This window comes from Saccoglossus kowalevskii, chromosome 10, assembly GCF_978046115.1.
Source record: "Saccoglossus kowalevskii chromosome 10, keSacKowa6.1, whole genome shotgun sequence".
NCBI lineage: Eukaryota > Metazoa > Hemichordata > Enteropneusta > Harrimaniidae > Saccoglossus > Saccoglossus kowalevskii.
The window spans coordinates 1,391,808-1,409,063 of record NC_140650.1 but is presented as its reverse complement, the minus strand read 5'-3'; the positions used below and the strand labels follow the sequence as shown (position 1 = coordinate 1,409,063).

At 46.2% G+C, this 17,256-nt stretch overlaps 4 protein-coding genes across 7 annotated transcripts in view; 3 read left to right on the top strand and 1 right to left on the bottom strand.

Moving 5' to 3' along the window:
• LOC144355725 (dysferlin-like) overlaps positions 1-17,256 on the bottom strand; it is a 190,764-nt gene that overhangs the window by 67,071 nt on the left and 106,437 nt on the right. Inside the window, exon 22 of the mRNA XM_085504822.1 lies at positions 5,892-5,921. Coding sequence (XP_085360948.1) covers positions 5,892-5,921 — 30 coding nt within the window. The remainder of the gene's footprint in view (positions 1-5,891; positions 5,922-17,256) is intronic.
• Positions 1,058-2,672, top strand: LOC146737824 (uncharacterized). Of its 3 annotated transcripts, none has more exons than XR_014930692.1 (2): positions 1,058-2,453; positions 2,524-2,672. XR_014930692.1 is itself a non-coding variant. In XM_085504148.1 (2 exons), exons 1-2 carry the CDS (start codon positions 1,077-1,079, stop codon positions 1,944-1,946), a joined length of 798 nt encoding a protein of 265 aa, XP_085360274.1. In that variant the 5' UTR covers positions 1,058-1,076; the 3' UTR covers positions 1,947-2,672. The 3 variants fall into 3 exon arrangements, 2 of the variants coding, with proteins under 2 accessions (XP_085360274.1, XP_085360273.1); XM_085504148.1 differs by having other exon boundaries at positions 1,058-1,667; positions 1,740-2,672; XM_085504147.1 differs by having other exon boundaries at positions 1,058-1,691; positions 1,716-2,672.
• On the top strand, positions 2,897-3,992 carry LOC146737823 (uncharacterized). The gene is made up of 4 exons (XM_085504807.1): positions 2,897-3,100; positions 3,269-3,436; positions 3,461-3,946; positions 3,981-3,992. Exons 1-4 carry the CDS (start codon positions 2,897-2,899, stop codon positions 3,990-3,992), a joined length of 870 nt encoding a protein of 289 aa, XP_085360933.1.
• Positions 3,999-4,974, top strand: LOC146737822 (uncharacterized). Of its 2 annotated transcripts, none has more exons than XM_085504146.1 (2): positions 3,999-4,444; positions 4,517-4,974. In XM_085504146.1, the coding sequence occupies exons 1-2, from the start codon at positions 4,001-4,003 to the stop codon at positions 4,937-4,939; spliced, it is 867 nt and encodes a 288-aa protein (XP_085360272.1). In that variant the 5' UTR covers positions 3,999-4,000; the 3' UTR covers positions 4,940-4,974. The 2 variants fall into 2 exon arrangements, with proteins under 2 accessions (XP_085360272.1, XP_085360271.1); XM_085504145.1 differs by having other exon boundaries at positions 3,999-4,468; positions 4,493-4,974.

Below are 17,256 nucleotides of genomic sequence, written 5' to 3'. Positions count from 1 at the left end.
ATGATGGATGATAAGGTGAGAGTTATGATGGATGATAAGGTGAGAGTTACGATGGATGATAAGGTGAGAGTTACGATGGACAATGAGGTGAGAGTTATGATGGATGATGAGGTGCGAGTTATGATGGATGATAAGGTGAGAGTTATGATGGACGATGAGGTGAGAGTTATGATGGATGATGAGGTGAGAGTTATGATGATGATAAGGTGAGAGTTACGATGGATGATGAGGTGAGAGTTATGATGGACGATAAGGTGAGAGTTACGATGGATGATAAGGGGAGAGTTATGATGGATGATAAGGTGAGTTATGATTGATGATAAGGTGAAAGTTATGATGGATGATAAGGTGAGAGTTATGATGGATGATAAGGTGAGAGTTAGGATGGATGATAAGGTGAAAGTTATGATGGATGATAAGGTGAGAGTTATGATGGATGACAAGGTGAGAGTTATGATGGATGACGAGGTGAGAGTTATGATAGATGATGAGGTGAGAGTTATGATGGATGATGAGGTGAGAGTTATGATGGATGATAAGGTGAGAGTTATGATGGATGATAAGGTGAGAGTTGTGGTGGATGATAAGGTGAGAGTTATGATGGATGATGAGGTGAGAGTTATGATGGATGATGAGGTGAGAGTTATGATGGATGATGAGGTGAGAGTTATAATGGATGATAAGGTGAGAGTTATGATGGACGATAAGGTGAGAGTTATGATGGACGATGAGGTGAGAGTTATGATGGATGATGAGGTGAGAGTTATGATGGATGATGAGGTGAGAGTTATGATGGATGATGAGGTGAGAGTTATGATGGATGATGAGGTGAGAGTTATGATGGATGATGAGGTGAGAGTTATGATGGATGATGAGGTGAGAGTTATGGTGGATGATAAGGTGAGAGTTATGGTGGATGATAAGGTGAGAGTTATGATGGATGAAAAGGTGAGAGTTATGGCGGATGAAAAGGTGAGAGTTATGATTGATGATAAGGAAGAGTTATGATGGATGATAAGGTGAAAGTTATGATGGATGATAAGGTGAGAGTTATGGTGGATGATAAGGTGAGAGTTATGATGGATGATGAGGTGAGAGTTATGATGCACGATGAGGTGAGAGTTATGATGGATGATGAGGTGAGAGTTATGATGGATGATGAGGTGAGAGTTATGATGGATGATAAGGTGAGAGTTATGATGGATGATAAGGTGAGAGTTATGATGGATGATGAGGTGAGAGTTAGGATGGATGATGAGGTGAAAGTTATGATGGATGATAAGGTGAGACTTATGATGGATGACAAGGTGAGAGTTATGATGGATGACGAGGTGAGAGTTATGATAGATGATGAGGTGAGAGTTATGATGGATGATGAGGTGAGAGTTATGATGGATGATAAGGTGAGAGTTATGATGGATGATAAGGTGAGAGTTGTGGTGGATGATAAGGTGAGAGTTATGATGGATGATGAGGTGAGAGTTATGATGGATGATAAGGTGAGAGTTATAATGGATGATAAGGTGAGAGTTATGATGGACGATAAGGTGAGAGTTATGATGGATGATGAGGTGAGAGTTATGATGGATGATGAGGTGAGAGTTATGATGGATGATGAGGTGAGAGTTATGATGGATGATGAGGTGAGAGTTATGATGGATGATGAGGTGAGAGTTATGATGGATGATGAGGTGAGAGTTATGATGGATGATAAGGTGAGAGTTATGGTGGATGATAAGGTGAGAGTTATGGTGGATGATAAGGTGAGAGTTATGATGGATGATAAGGTGAGAGTTATGGCGGATGATAAGGTGAGAGTTATGATTGATGATAAGGTGAGAGTTATGATGGATGATAAGGTGAGAGTTATGATGGATGAAAAGGTGAGAGTTATGATGGATGATGAGGTGAGAGTTATGATGAATGATAAGGTGAGTTATGATTGATGATAAGGTGAAAGTTATGATGGATGATAAGGTGAGAGTTATGATGGATGACAAGGTGAGAGTTATGATGGATGATGAGGTGAGAGTTATGATAGATGATAAGGTGAGAGTTATGATGGATGATGAGGTGAGAGTTATGATGGATGATGAGGTGAGAGTTATGATGGATGATAAGGTGAGAGTGATGATGGATGATAAGGTGAGAGTTATGGTGGATGATAAGGTGAGAGTTATGATGGATGATGAGGTGAGTTATGATGGATGATGAGGTGAGAGTTATGATGGATGATGAGGTGAGAGTTATGAAAGATGATAAGGTGAGTTATGATTGATGATAAGGTGAGAGTTATGATTGATGATAAGGTGAGAGTTATGATGAATGATAAGGTGAGAGTTATGATGGATGATAAGGTGAGAGTTATGATGAATGATAAGGTGAGAGTTATGATAGATGATAAGGTGAGAGTTATGATGGATGATAAGGTGAGAGTTATGATGGATGATGAGGTGAGAGTTATGATGGATGATGAGGTGAGAGTTAAGATGGATGATAAGGTGAGTTACGATGGATGATGAGGTGAGAGTTATGATGATGGACGATAAGGTGAGAGTTACGATGGATGATAAGGTGAGAGTTATGATGGATGATGAGGTGAGTTATGATGGATGATGAGGTGAGAGTTATGATGGATGATAAGGTGAGAGTTATGATGGACGATGAGGTGAGAGTTATGATGGATGATAAGGTGAGAGTTACGATGGACAATGAGGTGAGAGTTATGATGGATGATGAGGTGAGAGTTATGATGGATGATGAGGTGAGAGTTATGATGGACGATGAGGTGAGAGTTATGATGGATGATGAGGTGAGAGTTATGATGGATGATAAGGTGAGAGTTACGATGGACGATGAGGTGAGAGTTATGATGGATGATGAGGTGAGAGTTATGATGGATGATAAGGTGAGAGTTATGATGGATGATAAGGTGAAAGTTATGATGGATGATAAGGTGAGAGTTATGATGGATGATAAGGTGAGAGTTAGGATGGATGATAAGGTGAAAGTTATGATGGATGATAAGGTGAGAGTTATGATGGATGACAAGGTGAGAGTTATGATGGATGACGAGGTGAGAGTTATGATAGATGATGAGGTGAGAGTTATGATGGATGATGAGGTGAGAGTTATGATGGATGATAAGGTGAGAGTTATGATGGATGATAAGGTGAGAGTTGTGGTGGATGATAAGGTGAGAGTTATGATGGATGATAAGGTGAGAGTTATAATGGATGATAAGGTGAGAGTTATAATGGATGATAAGGTGAGAGTTATGATGGACGATAAGGTGAGAGTTATGATGGATGATGGGGTGAGAGTTATGATGGATGATGAGGTGAGAGTTATGATGGATGATGAGGTGAGAGTTATGATGGATGATGAGGTGAGAGTTATGATGGATGATGAGGTGAGAGTTATGATGGATGATGAGGTGAGAGTTATGATGGATGATAAGGTGAGAGTTATGGTGGATGATAAGGTGAGAGTTATGGTGGATGATAAGGTGAGAGTTATGATGGATGATAAGGTGAGAGTTATGGCGGATGATAAGGTGAGAGTTATGATTGATGATAAGGTGAGAGTTATGATGGATGATAAGGTGAGAGTTATGATGGATGATAAGGTGAGAGTTATGGTGGATGATAAGGTGAGAGTTATGATGGATGATGAGGTGAGAGTTATGATGCACGATGAGGTGAGAGTTATGATGGATGATGAGGTGAGAGTTATGATGGATGATGAGGTGAGAGTTATGATGGATGATAAGGTGAGAGTTATGATGGATGATAAGGTGAGAGTTATGATGGATGATAAGGTGAGAGTTATGATGGATGATAAGGTGAGAGTTATGATGGATGATAAGGTGAGAGTTATGATGGATGATAATGTGAAAGTTATGATGGATGATAAGGTGAGAGTTATGATGGATGACAAGGTGAGAGTTATGATGGATGATGAGGTGAGAGTTATGATAGATGATAAGGTGAGAGTTATGATGGATGATGAGATGGGAGTTATGATGGATGATGGGGTGAGAGTTATGATGGATGATAAGGTGAGAGTGATGATGGATGATAAGGTGAGAGTTATGGTGGATGATAAGGTGAGAGTTATGATGGATGATGAGGTGAGAGTTATGATGGATGATGAGGTGAGAGTTATGATGGATGATGAGGTGAGAGTTATGATAGATGATAAGGTGAGAGTTATGATTGATGATAAGGTGAGAGTTATGATTGATGATAAGGTGAGAGTTATGATGAATGATAAGGTGAGAGTTATGATGGATGATAAGGTGAGAGTTATGATGGATGATAAGGTGAGAGTTATGATAGATGATAAGGTGAGAGTTATGATGGATGATAAGGTGAGAGTTATGATGGATGATGAGGTGAGAGTTATGATGGATGATGAGGTGAGAGTTATGATGGATGATGAGGTGAGAGTTATGATGGATGATGAGGTGAGAGTTATGATGGATGATAAGGTGAGAGTTATGGTGGATGATAAGGTGAGAGTTATGGTGGATGATAAGGTGAGAGTTATGGTGGATGATAAGGTGAGAGTTATGATGGATGATAAGGTGAGAGTTATGGCGGATGATAAGGTGAGAGTTATGATTGATGATAAGGTGAGAGTTATGATGGATGATAAGGTGAGAGTTATGATGGATGATAAGGTGAGAGTTATGGTGGATGATAAGGTGAGAGTTATGATGGATGATGAGGTGAGAGTTATGATGCACGATGAGGTGAGAGTTATGATGGATGATGAGGTGAGAGTTATGATGGATGATGAGGTGAGAGTTATGATGGATGATAAGGTGAGAGTTATGATGGATGATAAGGTGAGAGTTATGATGGATGATAAGGTGAGAGTTATGATGGATGATGAGGTGAGAGTTATGATGAATGATAAGGTGAGTTATGATTGATGATAAGGTGAAAGTTATGATGGATGATAAGGTGAGAGTTATGATGGATGATAAGGTGAGAGTTATGATGGATGATAATGTGAAAGTTATGATGGATGACAAGGTGAGAGTTATGATGGATGATGAGGTGAGAGTTATGATAGCTGATAAGGTGAGAGTTATGATGGATGATGAGATGGGAGTTATGATGGATGATGGGGTGAGAGTTATGATGGATGATAAGGTGAGAGTGATGATGGATGATAAGGTGAGAGTTATGGTGGATGATAAGGTGAGAGTTATGATGGATGATGAGGTGAGAGTTATGATGGATGATGAGGTGAGAGTTATGATGGATGATGAGGTGAGAGTTATGATAGATGATAAGGTGAGAGTTATGATTGATGATAAGGTGAGAGTTATGATTGATGATAAGGTGAGAGTTATGATGAATGATAAGGTGAGAGTTATGATGGATGATAAGGTGAGAGTTATGATGGATGATAAGGTGAGAGTTATGATAGATGATAAGGTGAGAGTTATGATGGATGATAAGGTGAGAGTTATGATGGATGATGAGGTGAGAGTTATGATGATGGACGATAAGGTGAGAGTTACGATGGATGATAAGGTGAGTTATGATGGATGATGAGGTGAGTTATGATGGATGATGAGGTGAGAGTTATGATGGATGATAAGGTGAGAGTTATGATGGATGATAAGGTGAGACTTATGATGGATGATAAGGTGAGAGTTATGATGGATGATAAGGTGAGAATTATGATGGATGATAAGGTGAGAGTAATGATGGATAATAAGGTGAACAAAATCAAAACATTCTAGCATTCAGCAATATAAATATAAATAATTGAAAATAAATAAAAAATACAATGTTCGATCAGTATAGAATAAAATTATACAAGATGTGCAACTCTGGCATCATGTGCTAGTGTGTGCACAACAATCAACTTACAACTTCGGCAAATGAACCCGCTTTAGCATACTGGATGAGGTCAAAGGTGAAATGGTACCATGGAAAATAAAAAAGGAACACATGCCACATGCAAGGATTAAGGAAATGAAATGAAATTAAATTAAATTAAGGGAATTGAAAAGCAAAAAAAATTATATTATTTGATAATAATACACTAAAATAATAATTTGACAATTATCAATCACTGAGAAAAATAAAACAATACTGAAACTGCAGCCAATGAATACACTTACAGTCTCTGCCAATACAGATACATCAGTATCCTTTGGTAGGCCGAGAAAAATGAATTAGGAGCAATTAATTAACATACCTCTCACTGATCAAAAAATATGCAAAAACAATTATTTTATTTTTATAATTACGATTGATTTGGGTAGTGTAATTCAGATTTGAAATGTAAATTATGGTCAATTCTGGTATGAATATATGAATTAGGTCCTGTTCTCATATGAATATACACATTTTGGTCAATTCTAGTTTGAATATGGAAATTGTGTGTTATTTGTCCCCAACTTTAAAACATGTATCATTCAGATAGATGAAAAGGAATATATGTAATGTACCAACATTAAAATAGGTGATATGATATAAACCAGACAGTCTAGGGTGCCTGCAGCTAACCTGCAGACCTTGGCATGCAATAGTGAGTCTGGGGTGACTGCAGCTAACCTGCAGATCTTGGCATGCCATAGTGGGTCTGGTGTGACTGTAGCTAACCTGCAAACCTTGGCATGCCATAGTGTGTCTTGGGTGACTGCAGCTAACCTGCAGACCTTGGCATGCCTAAGTGAGTCTGGGGTGACTGCTGCCTACATACCTTGGCATGCCATAGTGAGTGTGGGGTGAGTGTAGCTAACCTGCAGATCTTGGCATGCCATGGTGAGTCTGGGGTGACTGCAGCTAACCTGCAGACCTTGGCATGCCATAATGTGTCTTGGGTCACTGCAGCTAACCTGCAGACCTTGGCATATGCCATAGTGGGTCTGGTGTGACTGTAGCTAACCTGCAGACCTTGGCATGCCATAGTGGGCCTGGTGTGACTGTAGCTAACCTGCAGACCTTGGCATGCCATAGTGTGTCTTGGGTGACTGCAGCTAACCTGCAGACCTTGGCATGTCATAGTGAGTCTAGGGTGACTGCACCTAACCTGCAGACCTTGGCATACCAAAGTGAGTCTGGAGTGACTGCAGCTAACCTGCAGACATTAGCATATGCCATATTGTTTCTGGTGTGACTGCAGCTGACCTGCAGACCTTGGCACGCCATATTGAGTCTAGGGTGGCTGTAGCTAATCTGCAGACCTTGGCATTTGCCATAGTGGGTCTGGCATGACTGCAGCTAACCTGCAGACCTTGGCATGCCATAGTGGGTCTGGTGTGCCTGCAGATAACCTGCAGACCTTGGCACGCCATATTGAGTCTAGGGTGGCTGTAGCTAATCTGCAGACCTTGGCATATGCCATGGTGGGTCTGGCGTGACTGCAGCTAACCTGAAGACCTTGGCACGCCATATTGAGTCTAGGGTGGCTGTAGCTAACCAGCAGACATTGGCATGCCGTAGTGGGTCTGGCGTGACTGTAGCTAACCAGCAGACCTTGGCATGCCGTAGTGGGTCTGGGGTGACTGTAGCTAACTTGTAGACCTTGGCATTCCATAGTGAGTCTGGGGTGACTGTAACTAACCTGCAGACCTTGGCATGTCATATTGTGTCTAAGATGACTGCAGCTAACCTGCAGACCTTGGCATGCCATAGTGAGTCTGGGATGACTGCAGCTAACCTGCAGACCTTGGCATGCCATAGTGAGTCTGGAGTGACTGCTGCCTACATACCTTGGCATGCCATAGTGAGTGTGGGGTGAGTGTAGCTAACCTGCAGATCTTGGCATGCCATGGTGAGTCTGGGGTGACTGTAGCTAACCTGCTGACATTGGCATGTCATAGTGAGACTAGGGTGACTGCAGCTAACCTGCAGACCTTGGTATGCCATAGTGGGTCTGGTGTGACAGCAGCTAACCTGTAAACCTTGACATGCCATAGTGAGTCTGGTGTGACTGTAGCTAACCAGCAGACATTGGCATGTCATAGTGAGTCAAGGGTGACTGCAGCTAACCTACAGACCTTGGCATGCCATAGTGAGTCTTGGTGACTGCAGCTAACCTGCAGAACTTGGCATACCAAAGTGAGTCTGGGGTGACTGTAGCTAACTTGTAGACCTTGGCATGCCATAGTGAGTCTGGGGTGACTGTAACTAACCTGCAGACCTTGGCATGCCATTGTGTGTATGGTGTGACTGCAGCTAACCTGCAGACCTTGGCATGCCATAGTAAGTCTAGGGTGACTGTAGCTAACCAGCACACATTAGTATGCCATAGTGAGTCTGGGGTGGCTGCAGCTAACCTGCCGACCTTGGCATGCCATAGTGAGTCTGGGGTAACTGCAGCTAACCTGCAGACCTTGGCATACCAAAGTGTGTCTGGGGTGACTGTAGCTAACTTGTAGACCTTGGCATGCCATAGTGAGTCTGGGGTGACTGTAACTAACCTGCAGATCTTGGCATGCCATAGTGGGTCTGGTGTGACTGTAGCTAACCTGAAAACCTTGGCATGCCATAGCGTGTCTTGGGTGACTGCAGCTAACCTGCAGACCTTGGCATGCCATAGTGAGTCTGGGGTGACTGCTGCCTACATACCTTGGCATGCAATAGTGAGTCTGGGGTGACTGCTGCCTACATACCTTGGCATGCCATAGTGTTTATGGTGTGACTGCAGCTAACCTGCAGACTTTAGCATATGCCATATTGTTTCTGGTGTGACAGCAGCTAACTTGTAAACCTTGACATGCCATAGTGAGTCTGGTGTGACTGCAGCTAACCTGCAGACATTGGCATGCCATATTAAGTCTAGGGTGACTGTAGCTAACCTGTAAACCTTGGCATACCAAAGTGAGTCTGGAGTGACTGTAACTAACCTGCAGACATTGGCATGCCATAGTGAGTCTGGGGTGACTGTAACTAACCTGCAGACCTTGGCATGCCATAGTGGGTCTGGTGTGACAGCAGCTAACCTGTAAACCCTGACATGCCATAGTGAGTCTGGTGTGACTGCAGCTAACCTGCAGACCTTGGCATGCCATAGTGAGTCTTGGTGTGACTGCAGCTAACCTGCAGACCTTGGCATGTCATAGTGAGTCTTGGTGACTGCAGCTAACCTGCAGAACATGGCATACCAAAGTGAGTCTGGGGTGACTGTAGCTAACTTGTAGACCTTGGCATGCCATAGTGGGTCTGGTGTGACAGCAGCTAACCTGTAAACCTTGACATGCCATAGTGAGTCTGGTGTGACTGTAGCTAACCAGCAGACATTGGCATGTCATAGTGAGTCAAGGGTGACTGCAGCTAACCTGCAGACCTTGGCATGCCATAGTGAGTCTTGGTGTGACTGCAGCTAACCTGCAGACTTTAGCATATGCCATATTGTTTCTGGTGTGACAGCAGCTAACTTGTAAACCTTGACATGCCATAGTGAGTCTGGTGTGACTGTAGCTAACCTGCAGACTTTAGCATATGCCATATTGTTTCTGGTGTGACTGCAGCTAACCAGCAGACCTTGGCATGCCATAGTAAGTCTAGGGTGACTGTAGCTAACCAGCACACATTAGTATGCCATAGTGAGTCTGCGGTGGCTGCAGCTAACCTGTAAACCTTGGCATACCAAAGTGAGTCTGGGGTGACTGTAGCTAACTTGTAGACCTTGCCATGCCATAGTGAGTCTGGGGTGACTGTAACTCACCTGCAGACCTTGGCATGCCATAGTGGGTCTGGTGTGACAGCAGCTAACCTGTAAACCTTGACATGCCATAGTGAGTCTGGTGTGACTGTAGCTAACCAGCAGACATTGGCATGTCATAGTGAGTCAAGGGTGACTGCAGCTAACCTGCAGACCTTGGCATGCCATAGTGAGTCTTGGTGTGACTGCAGCTAACCTGCAGACCTTGGCATGCCATAGTAAGTCTAGGGTGACTGTAGCTAACCAGCACACATTAGTATGCCATAGTGAGTCTGGGGTGGCTGCAGCTAACCTGCCAACCTTGGCATGCCATAGTGAGTCTGGGGTGACTGCAGCTAACCTGCAGACCATGGCATGCCATAGTGAGTCTGGGGTGACTGCAGCTGACCTGCAGACCTTGGCACGCCATATTGAATCTAGGGTGGCTGTAGCTAATCTGCAGATCTTGGCATATGCCATAGTGGGTCTGGCATGACTGTAGCTAACCAGCAGACATTGGCATGCCATAGTTGGTCTGGGTGACTGCAGCTAACCTGTAACCCTTGACATGCCATAGTGAGTCTAGGGTGACTGCAGCTAACCTGCAGACCTTGGCATGCCATAATGAGTCTAGGATGACTGCAGATAACCTGCAGACTTTGGCATGCCATAGTGAGTCTGGGGTGACTATAGCTAACCTGCTGACATTGGCATGTCATAGTGAGTCTAGGATGACTGCAGCTAACCTGCAGACCTTGGCATGCCATAGTGGGTCTGGTGTGACTGTAGCTAACCAGCAGACATTGGCATGTCATAGTGAGTATAGGGTGACTGCACCTAACCTGCTGACATTGGCATGTCATAGTGAGTCTAGGGTGACTGCAGCTAACCTGCAGACCTTGGCATGCCATACTGGGTCTGGTGTGACTGTAGCTAACCAGCAGACATTGGCATGTCATAGTGAGTCTAGGGTGACTGCACCTAACCTGCAGACCTTGGAATGCCATAGTGAGTCTTGGGTGACTGCAGCTAACCTGCAGACCTTGGCATACCAAAGTGAGTCTGGGGTGACTGTAGCTAACTTGTAGACCTTGGCATACCATAGTGAGTCTTGGGTGACTGCAGCTAACCTGCAGACCTTGGCATGCCATAGTGAGTCTTGGGTGACTGCAGCTAACCTGCAGACCTTGGCATACCAAAGTGAGTCTGGGGTGACTGTAGCTAACCTGTAAACCTTGACATGCCATAGTGAGTCTGGGGTGACTGTAGCTAACCTGCAGACCTTGGCATGCCATAGTGTGTCTGGGGTGACTGTAGCTAACCTGCAGACCTTGGCATGCCATAGTAAGTCTAGCGTGACTGCAGCTAACCAGCACACATTAGCATGCCATAGTGGGTCTGGGGTGGCTGCAGCTAACCTGCAGACCTTGGCATGCCTTAGTGAGTCTGGGGTGACTGCAGCTGACCTGCAGACCTTGGCATGCCATAGTGAGTCTAGGGTGACTGCAGCTAACCTGCAGACCTTGGCATGCCATAGTGAGTCTTGGGTGACTGCAGCTAACCTGCAGACCTTGGCATATGCCATAGTGAGTCTCGGGTGACTGCAGCTAACCTGCAGACCTTGGCATGCCATAGTGAGTCTGGGGTGACTATAGCTAACCTGCTGACATTGGCATGTCATAGTGAGTCTAGGGTGACTGCAGCTAACCTACAGACCTTGGCATGCCATAGTGGGTCTGGTGTGACTGTAGCTAACCAGCAGACATTGGCATGTCATAGTGAGTCTAGGGTGACTGCAGCTAACCTGCAGACCTTGGCATGCCATAATAAGTCTGGGGTGACTGTAGCTAACCAGCACACATTAGCATGCCATAGTGAGTCTGGTGTGACTGTAGCTAACCAGCAGACATTGGCATGTCATAGTGAGTCAAGGGTGACTGCAGCTAACCTACAGACCTTGGCATGCCATAGTGAGTCTTGGTGACTGCAGCTAACCTGCAGAACATGGCATACCAAAGTGAGTCTGGGGTGACTGTAGCTAACTTGTAGACATTGGCATGCCATAGTGAGTCTGGGGTGACTGTAACTAACCTGCAGACCTTGGCATGCCATTGTGTGTATGGTGTGACTGCAGCTAACCTGCAGACCTTGGCATGCCATAGTAAGTCTAGGGTGACTGTAGCTAACCAGCACACATTAGTATGCCATAGTGAGTCTGGGGTGGCTGCAGCTAACCTGCCGACCTTGGCATGCCATAGTGAGTCTGGGGTAACTGCAACTAACCTGCAGACCTTGGCATACCAAAGTGTGTATGGTGTGACTGCAGCTAACCTGCAGACCTTGGCATGCCATAGTAAGTCTAGGGTGACTGTAGCTAACCAGCACACATTAGTATGCCATAGTGGGTCTGGTGTGACTGTAGCTAACCTGCAAACCTTGGCATGCCATAGTGTGTCTTGGGTGACTGCAGCTAACCTGCAGACCTTGGCATGCCATAGTGAGTCTGGGGTGACTGCTGCCTACATACCTTGGCATGCCATAGTGAGTCTGGGGTGACTGCTGCCTACATACCTTGGCATGCCATAGTGTTTCTGGTGTGACTGCAGCTAACCTGCAGAATTTAGCATATGCCATATTGTTTCTGGTGTGACAGCAGCTAACTTGTAAACCTTGACATGCCATAGTGAGTCTGGTGTGACTGCAGCTAACCTGCAGACCTTGGCATGCCATAGTAAGTCTAGGGTGACTGTAGCTAACCTGTAAACCTTGGCATACCAAAGTGAGTCTGGAGTGACTGTAAGTAACCTGCAGACCTTGGCATGCCATAGTGAGTCTGGGGTGACTGTAACTAACCTGCAGACCTTGGCATGCCATAGTGGGTCTGGTGTGACAGCAGCTAACCTGTAAACCTTGACATGCCATAGTGAGTCTGGTGTGACTGCAGCTAACCTGCTGACATTGGCATGTCATAGTGAGTCTAGGGTGACTGCAGCTAACCTGCAGACCTTGGCATGCCATACTGGGTCTGGTGTGACTGTAGCTAACCAGCAGACATTGGTATGTCATAGTGAGTCTAGGGTGACTGCACCTAACCTGCAGACCTTGGAATGCCATAGTGAGTCTTGGGTGACTGCAGCTAACCTGCAGACCTTGGCATACCAAAGTGAGTCTGGGGTGACTGTAGCTAACTTGTAGACCTTGGCATACCATAGTGAGTCTTGGGTGACTGCAGCTAACCTGAAGACCTTGGCATGCCATAGTGAGTCTTGGGTGACTGCAGCTAACCTGCAGACCTTGGCATACCAAAGTGAGTCTGGGGTGACTGTAGCTAACCTGTAAACCTTGACATGCCATAGTGAGTCTGGGGTGACTGTAACTCACCTGCAGACCTTGGCATGCCATAGTGGGTCTGGTGTGACAGCAGCTAACCTGTAAACCTTGACATGCCATAGTGAGTCTGGTGTGACTGTAACTAACCAGCAGACATTGGCATGTCATAGTGAGTCAAGGGTGACTGCAGCTAACCTGCAGACCTTGGCATGCCATAGTGAGTCTTGGTGTGACTGCAGCTAACCTGCAGACCTTGGCATGCCATAGTAAGTCTAGGGTGACTGTAGCTAACCAGCACACATTAGTATGCCATAGTGAGTCTGGGGTGACTATAGCTAACCTGCTGACATTGGCATGTCATAGTGGGTCTGGGTGACTGCAGCTAACCTGTAACCCTTGACATGCCATAGTGAGTCTAGGGTGACTGCAGCTAACCTGCAGACCTTGGCATGCCATAATGAGTCTAGGATGACTGCAGATAACCTGCAGACTTTGGCATGCCATAGTGAGTCTGGGGTGACTGCAGCTAACCTGTAACCCTTGACATGCCATAGTGAGTCTAGGGTGACTGCAGCTAACCTGCAGACCTTGGCATGCCATAATGAGTCTAGGATGACTGCAGATAACCTGCAGACTTTGGCATGCCATAGTGAGTCTGGTGTGACTATAGCTAACCTGCTGACATTGGCATGTCATAGTGAGTCTAGGATGACTGCAGCTAACCTACAGACCTTGGCATGCCATAGTGGGTCTGGTGTGACTGTAGCTAACCAGCAGACATTGGCATGTCATAGTGAGTCTGGTGTGACTGCAGCTAACCTGCAGACCTTGGCATGCCATAGTGAGTCTTGGGTGACTGCACCTAACCTGCAGACCTTGGCATGCCATACTGGGTCTGGTGTGACTGTAGCTAACCAGCAGACATTGGCATGTCATAGTGAGTCTAGGATGACTGCACCTAACCTGCAGACCTTGGAATGCCATAGTGAGTCTTGGGTGACTGCAGCTAACCTGCAGACCTTGGCATACCAAAGTGAGTCTGGGGTGACTGTAGCTAACTTGTAGACCTTGGCATACCATAGTGAGTCTTGGGTGACTGCAGCTAACCTGCAGACCTTGGCATGCCATAGTGAGTCTTGGGTGACTGCAGCTAACCTGCAGACCTTGGCATACCAAAGTGAGTCTGGGGTGACTGTAGCTAACCTGTAAACCTTGACATGCCATAGTGAGTCTGGGGTGACTGTAGCTAACCTGCAGACCTTGGCATGCCATAGTGTGTCTGGGGTGACTGTAGCTAACCTGCAGACCTTGGCATGCCATAGTAAGTCTAGGGCGACTGCAGCTAACCAGCACACATTAGCATGCCATAGTGGGTCTGGGGTGGCTGCAGCTAACCTGCAGACCTTGGCATGCCATAGTGAGTCTGGGGTGACTGCAGCTGACCTGCAGACCTTGGCATGCCATAGTGAGTCTAGGGTGACTGCAGCTAACCTGCAGACCTTGGCATGCCATAGTGAGTCTCGGGTGACTGCAGCTAACCTGCAGACCTTGGCATGCCATAGTGAGTCTGGGGTGACTATAGCTAACCTGCTGACATTGGCATGTCATAGTGAGTCTAGGGTGACTGCAGCTAACCTGCAGACCTTGGCATGCCATAGTGGGTCTGGTGTGACTGTAGCTAACCAGCAGACATTGGCATGTCATAGTGAGTCTAGGGTGACTGCAGCTAACCTGCAGACCTTGGCATGCCATAATAAGTCTGGGGTGACTGTAGCTAACCAGCACACATTAGCATGCCATAGTGAGTCTGGTGTGACTGTAGCTAACCAGCAGACATTGGCATGTCATAGTGAGTCAAGGGTGACTGCAGCTAACCTACAGACCTTGGCATGCCATAGTGAGTCTTGGTGACTGCAGCTAACCTGCAGAACTTGGCATACCAAAGTGAGTCTGGGGTGACTGTAGCTAACTTGTAAACTTGGCATACCATAGTGAGTCTGGGGTGACTGTAACTAACCTGCAGACCTTGGCATGCCATTGTGTGTATGGTGTGACTGCAGCTAACCCGCAGACCTTGGCATGCCATAGTAAGTCTAGGGTGACTGTAGCTAACCAGCACACATTAGTATGCCATAGTGAGTCTGGGGTGGCTGCAGCTAACCTGCCGACCTTGGCATGCCATAGTGAGTCTGGGGTAACTGCAGCTAACCTGCAGACCTTGGCATACCAAAGTGTGTCTGGGGTGACTGTAGCTAACTTGTAGACCTTGGCATGCCATAGTGAGTCTGGGGTGACTGTAACTAACCTGCAGATCTTGGCATGCCATAGTGGGTCTGGTGTGACTGTAGCTAACCTGCAAACCTTGGCATGCCATAGTGTGTCTTGGGTGACTGCAGCTAACCTGCAGACCTTGGCATGCCATAGTGAGTCTGGGGTGACTGCTACCTACATACCTTGGCATGCCATAGTGAGTATGGGGTGACTGCTGCCTACATACCTTGGCATGCCATAGTGTTTCTGGTGTGACTGCAGCTAACCTGCAGACTTTAGCATATGCCATATTGTTTCTGGTGTGACAGCAGCTAACTTGTAAACCTTGACATGCCATAGTGAGTCTGGTGTGACTGCAGCTAACCTGCAGACCTTGGCATGCCATAGTAAGTCTAGGGTGACTGTAGCTAACCTGTAAACCTTGGCATACCAAAGTGAGTCTGGAGTGACTGTAAGTAACCTGCAGACCTTGGCATGCCACAGTGAGTCTGGGGTGACTGTAACTAACCTGCAGACCTTGGCATGCCATAGTGGGTCTGGTGTGACAGCAGCTAACCTGTAAACCTTGACATGCCATAGTGAGTCTGGTGTGACTGCAGCTAACCTGCTGACATTGGCATGTCATAGTGAGTCTAGGGTGACTGCAGCTAACCTGCAAACCTTGGCATGCCATAGTGTGTCTTGGGTGACTGCAGCTAACCTGCAGACCTTGGCATGCCATAGTGAGTCTGGGGTGACTGCTGCCTACATACCTTGGCATGCCATAGTGAGTCTGGGGTGACTGCTGCCTACATACCTTGGCATGCCATAGTGTTTCTGGTGTGACTGCAGCTAACCTGCAGACTTTAGCATATGCCATATTGTTTCTGGTGTGACAGCAGCTAACTTGTAAACCTTGACATGCCATAGTGAGTCTGGTGTGACTGCAGCTAACCTGCAGACCTTGGCATGCCATAGTAAGTCTAGGGTGACTGTAGCTAACCTGTAAACCTTGGCATACCAAAGTGAGTCTGGAGTGACTGTAAGTAACCTGCAGACCTTGGCATGCCACAGTGAGTCTGGGGTGACTGTAACTAACCTGCAGACCTTGGCATGCCATAGTGGGTCTGGTGTGACAGCAGCTAACCTGTAAACCTTGACATGCCATAGTGAGTCTGGTGTGACTGCAGCTAACCTGCTGACATTGGCATGTCATAGTGAGTCTAGGGTGACTGCAGCTAACCTGCAGACCTTGGCATGCCATAGTAAGTCTAGGGCGACTGCAGCTAACCAGCACACATTAGCATGCCATAGTGGGTCTGGGGTGGCTGCAGCTAACCTGCAGACCTTGGCATGCCATAGTGAGTCTGGGGTGACTGCAGCTGACCTGCAGACCTTGGCATGCCATAGTGAGTCTAGGGTGACTGCAGCTAACCTGCAGACCTTGGCATGCCATAGTGAGTCTCGGGTGACTGCAGCTAACCTGCAGACCTTGGCATGCCATAGTGAGTCTGGGGTGACTATAGCTAACCTGCTGACATTGGCATGTCATAGTGAGTCTAGGGTGACTGCAGCTAACCTGCAGACCTTGGCATGCCATAGTGGGTCTGGTGTGACTGTAGCTAACCAGCAGACATTGGCATGTCATAGTGAGTCTAGGGTGACTGCAGCTAACCTGCAGACCTTGGCATGCCATAATAAGTCTGGGGTGACTGTAGCTAACCAGCACACATTAGCATGCCATAGTGAGTCTGGTGTGACTGTAGCTAACCAGCAGACATTGGCATGTCATAGTGAGTCAAGGGTGACTGCAGCTAACCTACAGACCTTGGCATGCCATAGTGAGTCTTGGTGACTGCAGCTAACCTGCAGAACTTGGCATACCAAAGTGAGTCTGGGGTGACTGTAGCTAACTTGTAAACTTGGCATACCATAGTGAGTCTGGGGTGACTGTAACTAACCTGCAGACCTTGGCATGCCATTGTGTGTATGGTGTGACTG